The sequence below is a fragment of the Lygodium microphyllum genome, chromosome 7, assembly GCF_053477565.2.
Source record: "Lygodium microphyllum isolate KBCC chromosome 7, Lygodium_microphyllum_v1.1.10, whole genome shotgun sequence".
NCBI lineage: Eukaryota > Viridiplantae > Streptophyta > Polypodiopsida > Schizaeales > Lygodiaceae > Lygodium > Lygodium microphyllum.
Window position 1 is genome coordinate 92,979,875 of NC_141141.1, and position 16,205 is coordinate 92,996,079.

General features: G+C 39.1%; 1 protein-coding gene across 1 annotated transcript in view; it reads left to right on the top strand.

The window, feature by feature from the left end:
• The window catches only part of NUP155 (nucleoporin 155), a 98,399-nt gene that overhangs the window by 62,625 nt on the left and 19,569 nt on the right, over nt 1-16,205 (top strand). The window contains exons 9-10 of the mRNA XM_087681680.1: nt 15,210-15,424; nt 15,617-15,980. Coding sequence (XP_087537806.1) covers nt 15,210-15,424; nt 15,617-15,980 — 579 coding nt within the window. The remainder of the gene's footprint in view (nt 1-15,209; nt 15,425-15,616; nt 15,981-16,205) is intronic.

A 16,205-nucleotide genomic window follows, 5' to 3' on the forward strand; every position in this document is an offset into this window, starting at 1 on the left:
TACTTTTACATTTTCATGGCTGTAATTTTGTGAGTAATTTTCATTTTCAGCTTTAAGTGTTCATTCTCTTTTATATTAAATCTCGTAAACAAGCGAATATCATAATTGTTAAGCATACTACGTTGTTCGGGGCGTTTACAGTGGTATCAGAGCTTTGGCTCGGTCATCACCCCAACACTGGTAGTGCTTACAATTAGAAGTTTGTTTGTTTTCAGCCCTTGCATTGAGTGCTTGAGTATATTTTTCTTAGAGTCTCAATGGATCAATCGAGTGCTATCCTTGCTATCCTTCAAGTCATTCAAAGTCTTAGAGAGGAGAATCAACAAATTCGTGAGCAACTTCTCAAACTAGAAAAAGTTGAGAATCCCAAAGAATTCAAGGAAAGAAGCCCATCTGCTTCAAGGAGACAAAGCCATACCAATGAAAGGAGCCGATCAAGAAGTCCAACTACTTCTAAGAGGCAGTCTCATTCAACTTCAAGACAAAGAAAGAGATCGCGTCGAAGCTCATCCTCTTCTTCAAAGTCATTTGGCGCCTACTCTGATGGACCCTCTTCTAGTGACGAAGAGTCACACCCTTCTAGGTGGAAGACCTCATCATCGTCAAAGGCGTCGACGTTCTTCACCCTCGTCTCCATCAAGCACTTCATCATCTTCAACCTCAAGATCCGGGCATGGACGAAGGCATAAGAAGAAGAAGACTAAGTCACTATCTCAACTTGAAAAGAAGATCAAGTTCAGTATGTATGATGGTTCCTTAAATCCTGATCTTCTTCTGAAGTTTATTCATCAATTTCAAATTTTGTATGGTCGTGACAAGTATAAAGAAAAAGAAAATACTAAGTTTGCAGCTTTACATTTGACCGACTTAGCCGATACTTGGTGGACGGGGTTGGAATATGATCATGCTGCCCGAAAATCATGGCGGTCCTTTGTCCACATGATACAAAGCCAATTTCTTCCTGTTCATTTCAAAAGAGATGTAAAAATGGAATGGGATCGGCTTTGGTAAAGGAAAAATGAGTCACTTGGTGACTATACCAAGAGATTTTGGGAGCTACTTTTAAAGGTCCAACATTTCAAGAAGATCAGCAGTTCGGAAAAGCTTAGGAAGTTTCAAGGAGGTTTGCATTTTAAACTTCATACTGCTCTTAATCATTATCATTGTTCTAGTCTCAGGGAACTCATTGACCATGCTGAGTCATGGGAAATGGAGCACAATGGCAACAGATCATTCCAAAAGAATGATAAGAAGAGAGTAGCTGATGATGAGGAGTATTCAACCCCAAATGAAGGACAAAAACAGTGGCAAAAGCAGCCATCAAATCAAAAGAAGATGAAGCCCTATGCACCTCCTAATGCTTCTCAATTTCGCTCCAATCTATACCCACAAGCAAAGCAACTTTCCGAAGAAGAAAAGTAGTGCTTCATAAAAGAAGAGAAGTGCTTTAAATGTGGACAAATAGGCCACATAGCGAAGCAATGTCCAAACAAAGGACAAAGCAAGGTTTCTGACAAGTAGCCTAAGTCGCCAGTGAAAATCAATGCTATCAGTGATGTAGTTGCAAATACAACTCACAGTCCAGAGATGGGCAAATTATTAAAAGCTTGGGGACAGTTGCAAGGTAAGCAAGCACTATTCTTGATAGATCTTGGGGCGAATGAAAATGTCATTTCCTTTCAATTAGCTAAAGAGCTTGGATTAAAGAATGAAGAGTTGGACACTCCGACAGAAGTTCGCCAAGCTTTAAATGCGGATGAAGGTGACACAGTGAAGATTGTGACACCCTACATTGGCAAGCTCAAGTTTCAAATTCAAGGCTACAGTGACGAAGATACCTTCTGTATCGGAGATCTTGATGGTTGCGATGTGATTCTTGGCATGCCCTGGAATCATAGAGTAGATTCAACCATCTTCTCTCAGAAAAAGAAGGTAGAACTCACCAACAAAGGCAAGAAGTACGAGATCCAAGCTAGAGTTTTTGGAGACACCATACCTATGGTAAGCCATATGCAAGTCTCTAGAGCAATTAAGGATTGTGTTCAATGTTGTTTGCTTTAAGTCACTGATGTAAAAGATAATATGAATGGTGAAAACCAAGAGCGACTTCAGCTCTTGGAAAAGTATAAAGATTGTTTTTCGGAAGATCTTCCTTATTAGCTTCCCCCAGAAAGGCCAGAAGACCATCATATTGATATTATTCTGGGCAGTTCTCCTCCTAATATAGCTCCATACCGTGTGAGCCGTCCTCAACAAGAAGAAATCAAAAAATAAGTCGAAGACCTACTCAACCGTGGGCTAACTAGGCCAAGTAGTTCACCATTTTGTTCACCGGTTTTTCTTGTTCAAAAGAAAGATGGCACATTCAGGATGTGCATTGATTATCGAGCCCTCAACAAAATCACTGTGAAGAATCGGTTTCCTATTCCCAGAATTGACGACATTTTGGATCATCTAGGAGGCTCAAAGGTTTTCAGCCGCATTGATCTAAAGAGTGGTTATCATCAAATTAGGGTAATACCACAAGTTGTACACAAAACTGCTTTCCGCACTTCATACGGTCTTTATGAATTCTTGGTGGTTTCTTTCGGATTAACCAATGCACCAGCCACCTTTAATCGAATGATGGAGCGCATCTTTAGAGAGCATCGACAATATGTTGGTACTTTCTTTGATGATATTCTTGTCTTTAGCAAGAATGAAGAGGAGCATCATCAGCACTTGGAGATTGTTCTACAATTACTTCAACAGAATTAACTCTTAGTAAATGGTAAAAAGAGTAAACTTTTCATGTATAAAATAAATTACCTTCGGTATGTTATATCTTCTGAAGGGATTCAGATGGATCCTGAAAAGATCAGGATAATCCAAGAATGACCTCATCTTCATGATGTACATGAGGTGCGATCGTTTCTTGGCTTATGCTCTTATTACCGCTGCTTCATCAAGCATTTTGCACATATGGCTTCTCCACTTCATGACCTTACAAAGAAGAATGTCTCTTTTCAATGGAAGGAAAAAGAGAAGGCAGCCTTCACAAGGCTGAAAACAGCTCTTACTTCTGGACCTGTTCTTATCATTCGAGATTTGGTAAAACCATTTGTGGTGGAAGCAGATGCTTGCGGTGATTGTATTGGTGCAGTGCTAAATCAAGAAGGCCATGCCGTAGCCTTTGAAAGCTACCGTCTAAATGATGTGGAGAAAAGATATGACATTTATGAAAATGAGCTCTTAGCAGTGGTTCATGCTTTGAAGATATGAAAACATTATCTTTTAGGCAATGAATTCCTTATTAAAACAGATCATCAGAGCTTGAAGTATTTCAAGACTCAAAAGCATTTGCAGGAGAAACATGCAAGATGGGAAAATTTCTTGTCTATGTTTCATTTTCAAATTATGTACACTCCAGGGAAACAAAATGTAGTTGCTGATGCACTTTCTAGAGTGCCTCGCATTGCAACTATTACAGTGGCTCATCATGAAGATTTTCAAACGATGAAGAATACTTATGATGAAGATACTGATTTTGCAACAATTTGGTCAAATTTACAGCAAGGAGGTTCTCATCCAGATTATTCCATCAAAGACGGTTACCTTCTCATGAACAATCGCCTTTGTGTCACTCTTCCTGTTCGACAAAAGGTGCTTAAAGAAAGTCATGAACCCCCTTATGCAGGGCATAGAGGGAGGGCAGCCACTATAAGTGCAATTGAGCGCTACTTTTATTGGCCAACATTACGAAGAGATACACATAACTTCATTGAGGCTTGTCTAGTATGCCAAAAATCCAAGTATGATAGGCAAAAGACTCCAGGATTGTTGCAACCTCTTCCAGTGCCCAAAGATCCATGGGAATCTATCACAATGGATTTCATCTCAGGTATTCCAAGAACACCTCAAGGTCATGATATGATTTGGGTCATAATTGATCGATTCAGCAAGCAATCACATTTTATTCCATGTCATAAAACATTGAAATCCGCACAAGCTACAAGACTTTTCATTCAGCATATCTTCAGATTATATGGTATGCCTTCTGAGATCATTTCAGATAGAGACTCCAAATTCACAAGTAACTTTTGGTGTGCTTTATTTGAGAATTTGGAAACCACTTTAAAGTTCTCCTCAGCTTTTCATCCTCAAACTGACGGTCAAACAGAGGTGATGAATCTCACTCTTTTGGATATGTTGAAAGCTTATGTTAGTGAACATAAGTCACAACGGGAGAAATGCCTTCCATTATTGGAGTTTGCTTACAACAATACAGTGCACTCATCCACAGGGAAAGCTCCAAATGAAATAGTACAGGGTAAAGTGATCCCTCCTCCAATTATTCACACTAAAGATAAGATTTTTGTTGCTGATGAGTTTGCTTCAGATTTAAAAACAACAATGGATCAAGTTCGAGCCACTATCAAAGTTGCCCAAGAGCGACAAAAGAAGCAAGCGGATAAACGAAGAAGATCTTTGGCTTTTGAAAAATGTCAATATGTTTTGCTAAAGTTTGATAAAAGCAAGCTCAAACAAGGTTCCGGTCAAAATTCATCTTTTCCAAAGCTCTCCAGTAGATACTTTGGACCCTTCAAAGTGATTGAGAAAATAAATGAAGTTTCTTATCGACTTGAGCTTCCTGCTCATTGGAAAATACACAATGCTTTTCATGTAAGTTTGCTAAAACCTTACATAGGACCAGAACCAAAGGAACCCATTCTTGAAGATCCCCCAGAAGTTGAAGAAACAAAGCAACTCTTGGAACCTGAACAGATTTTGTTTCACAAGGATCGAATCACGAGAAGTGGCCTTGTGACACGAAAATTCTTACTAAAATTCAAGAATCTATCCACAACAAATGCACAGTGGGTAGATGAAAAATTCGTGAAGGATTACCCAGACATTCTTCAGCCATATCAAGAAGCTTTTCAGCTGAGGACAGCTAAATAAAAGCCAGAGGGCTGTTACAACTCTATAGAATCGGAATTTGTATCCTTTTTCATTAATTTGTCTATATAATGATTTATTAAATTTGTTTCCTTTGCACTAATTAGATATAAAGAAAAGTGCATTGGATCTGGCCACTGATAAGTGGTTACAGGTTATGGTGGACCCACGCGGTGGGTTAAAGAAAAGATAGTTCACACTTCCACCTATATGGCCCGATTGGTCACCTGTGACCAGAACTAACGCATATCAGGGTTAGACTCGCACACAGAAAGGATTGATGCCTTGAAGTGTGGGCTAGATCCGCCAAAATAGACAGTTACAATCAACAAGATGGCATGATCATGAAATGCTTGTACAATGTGCATGTGTGGGCTGAAAGCTTGAAATGCACATTTCTTTGCATAGGAAAGTCACATGAAGATTCTAATACCGTTTTTGTGATGTACAAGGCAAAATGTTTCATATGACCACCATATTGGGAGGGGGGGGGGTCCCTAAATTTTAGGAGATCCCTAAATTTTAGGAGCCTCGAATTAGCCTAAAAATACTAGTCCTAAAAAATAGGGATGTCATTCTAAAAAGAGTAAATTCTGTACTCTGACTATGCTTACTAAATTTGGTTGTTTCTATTCTTGACAGTATTCAGCCCAAAAAGGAAGGCCATAGAGAAGAGACAAGTGTCAAGACACTTGTCACACAAGTTTCCAAGTGTCCCACCACTTGTCACATCTCATGACATGTGGCTGGACACTTGTCTTGTGCTACTCTGCTTTTCCCTTTTGTACTAGCTCTTCCCTCTCCTATAAATAAGAGCTCGTTTTTCTTCATTCAGCATCATTTTTCTTTGCTGTAAACTCATGTACAGCACCCACAGATAGCCAGAAACTGGCCCCATCCATTCCCATCATTATCCCCCACTTCTCCATTATCAAATTCCTCCACATTTGCTCTTCTATCACTGCTGTTTTATAGGATAGCAAGCTTGTAAATTCATTACAACACCTCCTTCTTGAGCTCTTTTTTCCATTTTAGCAACAAGAAGCAAGCCCTATCCATGTACTGTTGATCAACGATGGAGAAAGGTTGATTTCCCCTTTTTCTTCACTCATACTGTAAAGAAATCAGTTCTCATCATTGCATTAATAGATAATGCATGTGTGTTTGTACATCTTTGCATGATCCTGTGAGAGTGATAATTACTTCTCCTCGCTCTCAGGTTGATTGTAACTGAGCTCTTCCCTAAGGGACTTGGGTTAAGCAAAAATACATTTCGTCGGGGGGGGAGGGTTGCCCATCTTCAACCCTCAATCTTGTCTCCATTACTTTTACATTTTCATGACTGTAATTTTGTGAGTAATTTTCATTTTCAGCTTTAAGTGTTCATTCTCTTTTATATTAAATCTCGAAAACAAGCGAATATCATAATTGTTAAGCTTACTATGTTGTTTGGGGCGTTTACAGTAAATGATTGATTTTCTTTAATTCTTTGCATCTATATGCTGTTGCGGTAGGACATTAGCTGCACTTGACTGATTTTCAGTCATTCTTCGTGACAAAACTCTGTATTTTCTCTCTCTACAGCTTTCCCTCTCATCTCCCAGCCATTTCACAACCTTGCTTTGAAGATCTCAGCATTTGGACCCTTGGAGGTTGAGAAATTGCAAATTTCTCTGCTGTAACTCCTAATTTATAGCAAAAATTAGGGTTTACCAGCAGCCTTGGGAAGCATGTCAGAAATTGGAAGCTTCAAGACTTGGATTCAACAAGGCTGAAGGTGAATTTCAGCTGAATTTAGGTGGAGGACTAGCCAGCCATTGAATTTGGGGAATTTCCATCGTCTATGAAGTGAGTGAAGGCCAATTGAGTGCTCGAATCAAGGGGCAAAATAGATTGAAGGCTTGTTGGTCACTTTGGACAGCAAGGGGAGTTGAAATACCGAAAAGGATTGGGAGAATCCTATTGTAAATCAACTTTTTCTTCAATAAAGCTAAAGAAATATCGAAAGGGGTCCCAATTTTGGGGCCAATCGGGTGTGCATTGTCCAAGATCAGTAGGTGAATTTGTATTTTCAGATTTGCATTTATTGTTTGTTGCTGTAATTAAGTTGTAATCAGGGATTTACCACCCTATCCGAGAAGGAAGGCTGGTTACAATTGTTCTTACATATGATGGCCAAGTTATGGCTTATGAGAGTCGAATTTTTCACGATGCAGATAAGAATTTGCAGGTCTATGAGAAAGAGAACTTGGCTATAATTTATGGACTATTTATGTGGAAACATTATTTGTTGGGGATTGCTTTAATAGTGCAGACATACCATTAGACTATGAGGTACTTTTTGACGTAAATAAAGTTGTCATAGAAGGATATGAGATGAGAAAATTTCCTCTCTGTTTCATTTTCAAAGTGTACATATTGACGGCAAAAAGAATATCAAGGCTGATGCATTGTCACATAAGCCACAAATTTTAGTTTTCAAACGGTTTATCTCATTAAGTTGGATACTATGAAAGAGCAATAGACTACTAATTCAGACTTTGCGAATGTTTACGATCAGCTTTTCTGTGGCTAGAGATGGATTTTTGATGATGCATGGACGACTGTGTGTCACAAAGCATTTGAGGCCTAGAGTTATCGCTAAAAGTCATGCTCCTTTATATGTAGGACATAGAGATATTGATGCCACAGTGAAGGCAATGGAGCATTTTTTTTATTGGCCAACCTTGAGGCATGATGTAGAGTAATTTGTCAAGACAGGCATCGTATAAAAGGTAAGGTATGATAGACAAAAGATGCTGGGCTTGTTGTAGTCCTTGTCTATTCTAGATAGACCTTGGCAAAGCATTGCAATGTTTTTTTTTTTTTGTTTTTGAGTTTCCTAGGATACTGATAACAAATGATGGATATGGATTATCATTTTCAGGTTTAGCAAATAAGTCCATTTCATGACGGTGAGGAAGAAAATAAAGATTGATCATATAGCACAATTGTTTTTGCAACACATCATTAAGTACCATTGTATGCCGGAGTGGATCGAGACCCTCTGATAACCAATTTATTTTGGAAGGGATTGTTTGAGAATATGGGTATCACATTAAAATTCTCATTATCTTTCCATTGGTAGATAGATGGTTAGTGTAAGGAAGCAAATTCCACAGTATTGAATCTTTTGAGATGCTATGTTTTAGACCACAAGATACAGTGGGAGCTGTATTTGCTATTGGTTGAGTTTGCTTACAACAACACAATGCATAATTTTACTTGCAAAGCTTCATTTGAGGTGGTTGAGGATGATAAGAGGATACCACCTATCTTGCAGACTAAGGATAAGATTGTTGAGGTTCGTTATATGGAAAACTTGGATGCAGTCTATGCAAAGATAAAGCATACACTTTATTAAAGGAAAAGCAAAAAAATGCAGCTGATTGCCATAGATGTGCTTTGCAGTTTGTAGAGGGAGATTATGTATTGCTATGTTTTAAAAAGGCAAGGCTAAAAAATATGAAAGGAAGAGAGAGATTGTATTTGAAGTTAAGTATAAGACATTATGCGCCCTTCAAAGTGTTGGAGAAGATTAGTAATGTGGCATATTGACTGAAATTACCTCCACATTGATGGATACACAATGCTTTTCATGTCAGTTTGTTGAGGCTTTTTCATGGTGATGTGCCAGAGGATGAATCTGCTTAAATTTGTCTTGAGGTTGATAAGTTGGATGAGATATTGGTACCCAAGTAGATTTTGGTATATGAGGAAAGAAAGGTCAGAGGTAAAGTTTCTAGAAGATATTTGGTGAAGTTTTAGAACTATTCACCAATGGATGAAAAATGGATGGAAGAGGATGACTTGGTAGACCATCCTTAGTTGTTGTAGCTTTACCTAGATGCCTTTTAGTTAGAGCCAACTTCTATTCGAGCTTAGTCAGGTTCAGCAAAGCAGGGGTCTGGAGTATCCCTAATGCTCAAGGGGGAGGTAGCACTCACTCCTCCAGTTGTGGACAGCTCTCGTATGTGGTGGATGTATTTAGCATGCATCCAAGGTACTATGTGTGACGAGATACTCTAAACACAAAAACGCTATACCAATCGTACAACAAAGCACAAATTGATAATACAAGACGCAGTTAGGGTTGGGGTAACTCAGAGACAATGAATACAAATATTAATGAAATGAAATGAATGATTGTTGAATATATAATACTCATGCAGTAAACACACTATGCAAAGAGTGAGTATCGTACCACAAACTCCCATGTCTTAAGGATTAGGGCAGGGATAATGAGCTGGAGAGTATGTTTTGCTTTGAACGGAGCCCAAAACTCAGCAAAGCAGCCTCCGGATGTCGAACATGAGCAAACACAGTGAAGGAAGGTTGGATCTAATGCAAACGGCAGTGCAGAAGAGAGAAAGACTAAAAACGTAGGTGAGGAGACCAACAGTAGCAGTCAACAAGCTGAAATCAGCTCCGAATAGTGTGTGGTAGGCTGGAAATAGGTGTCAGATTGTTATAGACAGCAATGGCTAGCTTGGACCGCGATGTTCTCCATGTCCAGGGTGTGGGCAGTAACAAGCTGAAAGACTTGAAATCTACAAAAACGAGATTAAGGGAGAGTGGTAGCCTGCGTGCCTTTTTTTAGAAAGTTTGGGGCACCCAAATTAGGGTTTTGCATGCGGGACACAATAACTCTCTAGGATCGCGTTTTTTAAATTAGTAAAAGGTTTTCTTCATTAAGTATGTTTTGGGATTGTTTAAGTCAAGCTAATGCATTTTTAGCTCAACATTGTGCTGATAGTATGTCTGCCATGGGGTCACTACTCACTGTACTAGTCACTGTAAGATGTATGCAGATGAGTATGGTTGTTATCGTGGCTCTGAGACTATACTTTTGCATCGTTTTGGGACCAATTTATGATTAGTTGGGTTTGAGGGTTTTGTGATCAAATTTTGATCAGTTTCAACTCAGTTTTTGATCACTTTGAGAACCATTTATGGTCACCTTTGGGATAGTTTTATATAAGTTTTTGCATCAATTGCTTATTAGTTTTTGCAATCAATTTGTGATCAATTTAGGCTTGCAATTGTAGCAGTTTGTGATCGGTTCTCAGATCAAGAAGTGATCAGTTTATGCTCAGTTTTTAATGGTTTATAGCTAGTTCCATGGATAGCAACATGTTATTGAATGCCATTGACACCTTCAGCCATGGTTTACTCTGAGAATATACTTCACTATGGTTGTGAAGTTAGAACAGTTGAGAAACATGAGTTATTTTATTGTAACAGGCCAAACAACTCTGAGGGTGTAGTGGGTGTCAAAGGCATAAGTTGTGTTAAGCTATGTCAATTGGGTTTTGGTGGTCAGTTGGTGTTAGTTTTGACCCTAGGACAGTTGTTTAGCCAATAAGTGTCAGAGGTGATACTAAGGACTAGCATTAATTAATTAATTTATGGTGGATTAAGGATCAACAAAGGTTGGGGATCACTTTAGGTTGCAAATAGCCTAGCCAATTTAATTATGGATGGGCACATTTAATTTTGGCAAGGGTCAGAAGAGCTGAAATTAATTTTCAGAATGATTTCATTTTGAAAATTAATGTAACAGTTGGATAATGTTGGAAAATGTCTTTAAAAGGCTGCTACTTGGCAAAAATGCCCATGCAAATTGAGAAAACGTTTTTGGGGGACCAGGTCTGAGCCATTCAGTTAGTTTGGAGGCTTGGTAGAGAGAGAGAGAGAGAGAGAGAGAGAGAGAGCTGTTGGTCTGATTTTCTTATAGTGGAGACATTTAGAAGGCTGCCAATTGCTGTAGGAGACCGTGGTGCTGCATGTGACAACATTTATGATGCCTACAGATGTAGGGCGACGACACTTAATGCAAGTGACAATTGTTGGGCACTAATTTGGGCTGATCAAAGCAGTCAACAATCAATTTCAGCCATTTCTTGCGTGGAAATCAGGAATTTCTATATTCTCTGGCATTCTCTCACCTTGTCCAGTCAATTCTTAGGAGATCTCATCATTCCTGAGCCATTTGGAGTAGATCTCAGCCGTATTTGGTGGACAATAGAGGGATCTCTGTTGTAAACGCTAAAATTTTACAAAAATTAGGGTTTAGCTTGATTAGGAAATTGCCTCTCCAAGAAGGAAGGTTGGTTTCACTGTATGCATAACAAAATCAGCTTGTAGTAGGTATTGTTTCCAAGTGGAAAGAGCATGAATTGCAACAAGAAACTCTTTCTCATAAATTTCTGAATTTTTTTCAGAACCCCATAAAATTCTACTCTCAAATGCGACAACATGGCCTTCTTGCATTAGAACTGTATCAATGTTGCATCCCACATGCATCATATTGAACAACGAACACTTTTTTGAGATTTGGCAGGATTAACATCGGATCTGAAGTAAGCTTTTCTTTCAGCTTATATAATGTTGCAATTTCCATCTCAACCTATGTGAATGGAACTCCCTTCTTTTGTAATACACTACAGGTACCATCCAAAAAGCTGCATACATCATGCAAGATTCTTAAATGAGGCTAATTGTGTATTGCTTTCACTTTTGCAGGATCCAATCTAAAATATTCTTTTGAGACAATATACCCTAATTAGTGAATTTTTGACATGGAGAATTGACTCTTTTTTGCATGAATAATCAGCTTGCGTTTTTGAAGTTCTTCAAACAAAGTAGTTAAATGCATACGATATTGTATCTCATTCTTTGAGTGGACTATGATATTATCGAAGAATGTGCCAATGAAAGGCTCATGGGGTTGAAATATTTGATCCATTGTGTGAGATAATGTTGTAGGTGCATTTGTAAGCCCAACTTGGCATGAGCAAGAACTCATGTAACCTACAACTAGTCCTCAAAGCCATCTTGTGCACATCTTTCGGCCTTATATGTATTTGATGATACCCACTTTAGGGTTTATTTTGCTAAAAATTACACTTTCTTCTAATCAATGAAGGATATGATCAATCTTCGATATAGAGAATCTATTTGTGATGATGTTCTTATTCAAGGCGTAGTAATCAATACACATTTGCTATGAAGCATCCATTTTTGATATGAGGAGTATAAGTGAGCAAAAGGTTTATGAGCTAGGGAGAATCAACCCTTTTCCTAGCAGCTCATTAACCTGACTTAATAATCGTGTCTGAAGGACATATATTTTTTAATGCTGGGCTTTTGTTATTATTAAGCTATGCACATGTGTGTTTGCAGCCCTAATTAACACAAATTTTGTGTTATTAACAATCAATGTTTAGAACAAAGGTTGTACCTTTGAAACAGAGCGGCAAAGTCTTACCAACAAGCACAAGAGTAGGAGTGTTTGGGTTGAAGATAGTCTATGGCAGATCATGGTTGGTGTAGAAGACTTGTCAGAGATAGGATAGTGAGGCAACTTTGATGATTTGAGTGCTAGATAAGCTTGGGCTAGTTGCTTGATTACTTTATAAAATCTAGGTAATTTTTATATTATAATACTTGATCACCTTTTGTGTTATCCCATCTTGCGAAATTGGTTGAGTGAGAACTTTGTGCATTCCACTTTTTAAAAATTGAGCTTGCCTATTTTGCGATTTCAATTCATGGTACGTTGTGGCTTACTTACTACATTCAGTTTCTTGGAGAATACCATTCATTAGGTTGTATAATGGCATGCGAGAGGGAGCCAAGTGAAGAAAAAGGGACAATAGCCCTTACTAATAAGCATCCCAAAATAGTGTCAATGAATGTCCTATCTCTTTGAATGATGTGGACCAGTGTGTTCTCAATCTTAGACAGGTACTTAGTAAAGTATTCATTGAGACTTGGGCGGTGATGACAATATTATATGTGACTAGAAAATAATCATTGCTATATGGTCTATCTTGTCAAAGATGGCAATGGTGGTTGGGATGTCAAGTAGGCTGGTGGCAAGTGCCACCTCAAAATGCTTGCTGAAGTTGAACCGAAGCATGAAGAACCGCTCTCTGGAGAGGTACTGTCGACAAAGTCTAGGTTGGGTGCTCCTGAGAGTCACTTGAATTGTGTCTTTCAATAAATGAAGTGAGGCAAGTGCCACCTCAAAATGCTTGCTGAAGTTGAACCGAAGCATGAAGAACTGCTCTCTGGAGAGGTACTGTCGACAAAGTCTAGGTTGGGTGCTCCTGAGAGTCACTTGAATTGTGTCTTTCAATAAATGAAGTGAGGCAGTCACCCACCACATGAGTCTTGATAGACTAGAGATGATGCCTCGAAGGGCATTGTGTCCTTAATGAAAAGCTTTGTGTTAGGAGCAAAATGGATGACTTGGAAGTTGGGTAGCATTGGTTGAGGGAGCCCCTCGGGGGGGGGGGGGGGGGGGGTTTATTGTCTCGAGATCTATGTCTGTTCTAGGGGTTAGCATTTGCCAAGGTGTCCCTTAGCAATAGTCGAAAGATCGATTACTCCTTCGTTTGTTGTGAAGATTCCATTGCTGAGGTGTAGGAAATTGAAGAATGAAAGGAGAGATAGTGTGTGTGTGTGTGTGTGTGTGTGCATAAAAAATGCTGCGCTGTACCACCTATGCCACATGGCATCTGCACGGCCTGCATGGCCAGCCTAAGTTGCCTGGCAGTGCTGAAAATCACTAGAAGACTGCAAAAAAATTGTCTGACCTACGCACAAGAAATGTGTAACTGTGCTCAAGAGTGCTAACTGAATGACAGTAAACTGCCAATGCCTCTCCTTTCAGGCAAATAGAAGTTGTAGAGGCTTGAGGAATCTAGTGCTTCTCAGCCTTCTTGCTTTCTAAATCTAAGGTTGCTACCTTAAGGAGTCGAGTATGGGTTTTAGGGACATGTTCATAAGCTGAGGTCCTTTGATAAGGACTCCTCTAAGATTTATTACTTGTTCTAAGAGCATGCTAAATTCTTTGGAATTGGGCTTTTTTGTCTGGGAGGCATAGTAGTGTGTGTATTTGCACAATGAAAGATCGACTTCTTTGCAGAGCTAGAAAAGCATACCATTTGACAGATTGCAAGTTGAGGATTGGATGTGTGCAAGAGATCTCAAATGGAGAAGGTTTTTTGTCTGATTGGTGCATTGGCAACATTGACTTAGAGGCATTGTCACAAATGGGGGTTGATTGCAATCTTTGTTGCTTAGTTCATCTGGATTGCAAGGTATCGTCACATCATCGACTTTCAGGATGTCTTCATTGTAGAGGTCCTCTTTAGGATTTGGACAGAGATTATTCATTCTCTCTCCTGCAGGAGATGGGAGAGACTATAGGGCAATTCCAAGCTGATGAGGAGGAGAGATGCTTTTATGTGGACATGGGAGTCTCATTCTTTTATAATAGCCTCATATGGTTTGGTGTTACAACACACCAGATTGGTTCTTCACTCAGCCATTGTATTTATGATGTACTTAGCAGTCTCTCACATAACTTTTTGTTCTTTGTATTTTACCTCAGGTTTTTCTCCGAGGTGTCATTAGTAGAATCTTCTTTTCCTGGGAAAAAGAACTTGGGAGGTGAGCCCGGTACTTGGATAGTTCACTTTGTTGTATAGTGGGTAGTGATTGGTTATTTAAGGTTTGGTAGGCTCCACGAGAATGTGAACACATTGCTCAGTAGTGGCTCAATACGAGATGTGTCCATGGTGCAAAGAGGATGGAAAGGTGGGCTTTGTTGCCATAAGAGAATACTTAGGGAGTGTTGACCTTCTAGAGCTTTTTCTTGAGTTATATTCAGGAAATTTTGAAACATAGTTTAAAAAAAGCCAGCAGAAATACTAGGGCTTGTGGATGAGACTAGAAGTTGGAAGAGGAACCATCCTTTTCAAGGTGTTAGTTGGACTGTGGAAGCCGTATACTATCCATTGTATTTAGTGGTCATAGATAACAATTTTCTATTGAGAATAGATCTAGTATCCTGTATGGGTATCATCACTGATCATCTGCCATGGACTGGGCTTGGCAAACCTTACCATGCCCGGGTATTTGAGATGACTTAGTATTAAAGTGTTTCTGAGAAATGGAGGGTGCTTTAACTGAGGTTTATGCATTTTTGAACTTGAATTATTCTGTTTTGTGCGTATTGTTTAAGCTTGATGTTGAGCCCAATAAATCAAATTTTGCCGGTACTAGACTTCTATATCTGGTTAATAAGTGTGGAGTAGCACTTTTGATGTGTGATAGGTTGTATTGAAGTCTTAGAAGGTTGTAACCTTGGAAGTTGCACTGTCTCACACAATTTTTTAAATTTTGGTCAAAATTTTTAACAATTGGAGAATTGCTTGCAGACTGGATCCGGGGGTAAGAAACTCTCAATGCCTTCTGCACCACCATCAGTTGGCCATTTGCAGCATCCAGTATCAGAAGAACAAGCAAAGTATCTGGAGCTGCTAGCACGCTATTATGCTCATCGGCGCCAGCATTTGCTGGCTGCCCATGTCCTGTTACGCCTAGCTGAAAGAAAGCCAGCAGAAGGAGGGGGACAGTTAACTCTAGAACAGAGGTATTACTTCACTTTTCAAAGCTAGGAGAAAATGGTTTCTTATGTAGGATGATCTTGTGAAGTTATGTTTTGTTTGTTGAAAATGTAATCTGTCTCTCTGCAAAATCTTGCTGAGTGTAACTGTCCATCTGTTGATATCTTCAATGGGAGTCTTTCCTTTAAAAAAAAAATGCATTTGGATGGTGAATTCAGGTATCAGTATCTCAGTAATGCGGTCTTGCAAGCGAGAAGTGCATGTAGTGGTGTCGGCACATTGACTTCAGGTGCTGATATGAGTGATGGAGGCTTATTGGAATTGTTGGAAGCAAAGCTGGCTGTGCTTAGATTTCAAATGAGGATAAAGGCAGAGTTGGAGGATCTCATTCTTAAAAGTGAGACTGCTAAAGGTCACTCCATGGATGATGCTGCTCCAATGGATGCTTTTCCTGGCAAGAACCTTTTGGAAGAAGAGGCTGGTTTAGTTGCTGCAAAGGATAAGTTAGATGATCTTGCAAATGACCTGAAAAGTATATCACAGCTATATAATGATTTTGCAGTTCCATTTGAAATGTGGGAGGTATGTGAATACTATCTTATAGCGTGTAAATTTAGTGGTTATGTTATGTAGGGTGTTAAGTTGGACATTAGGTGGCTGAAGGAGGGCCAAAATGTCTTATACTTGTTTTGTTGAAATTGAGATTTGATTGATGTTGGATGTGCCTGAGATTTTCAGAAGTGGGAAGTTGTGATTCATCAAGTGATAAGATAGTAGTTTATGCAGAAAATTTTTTGAGTGAAAGAA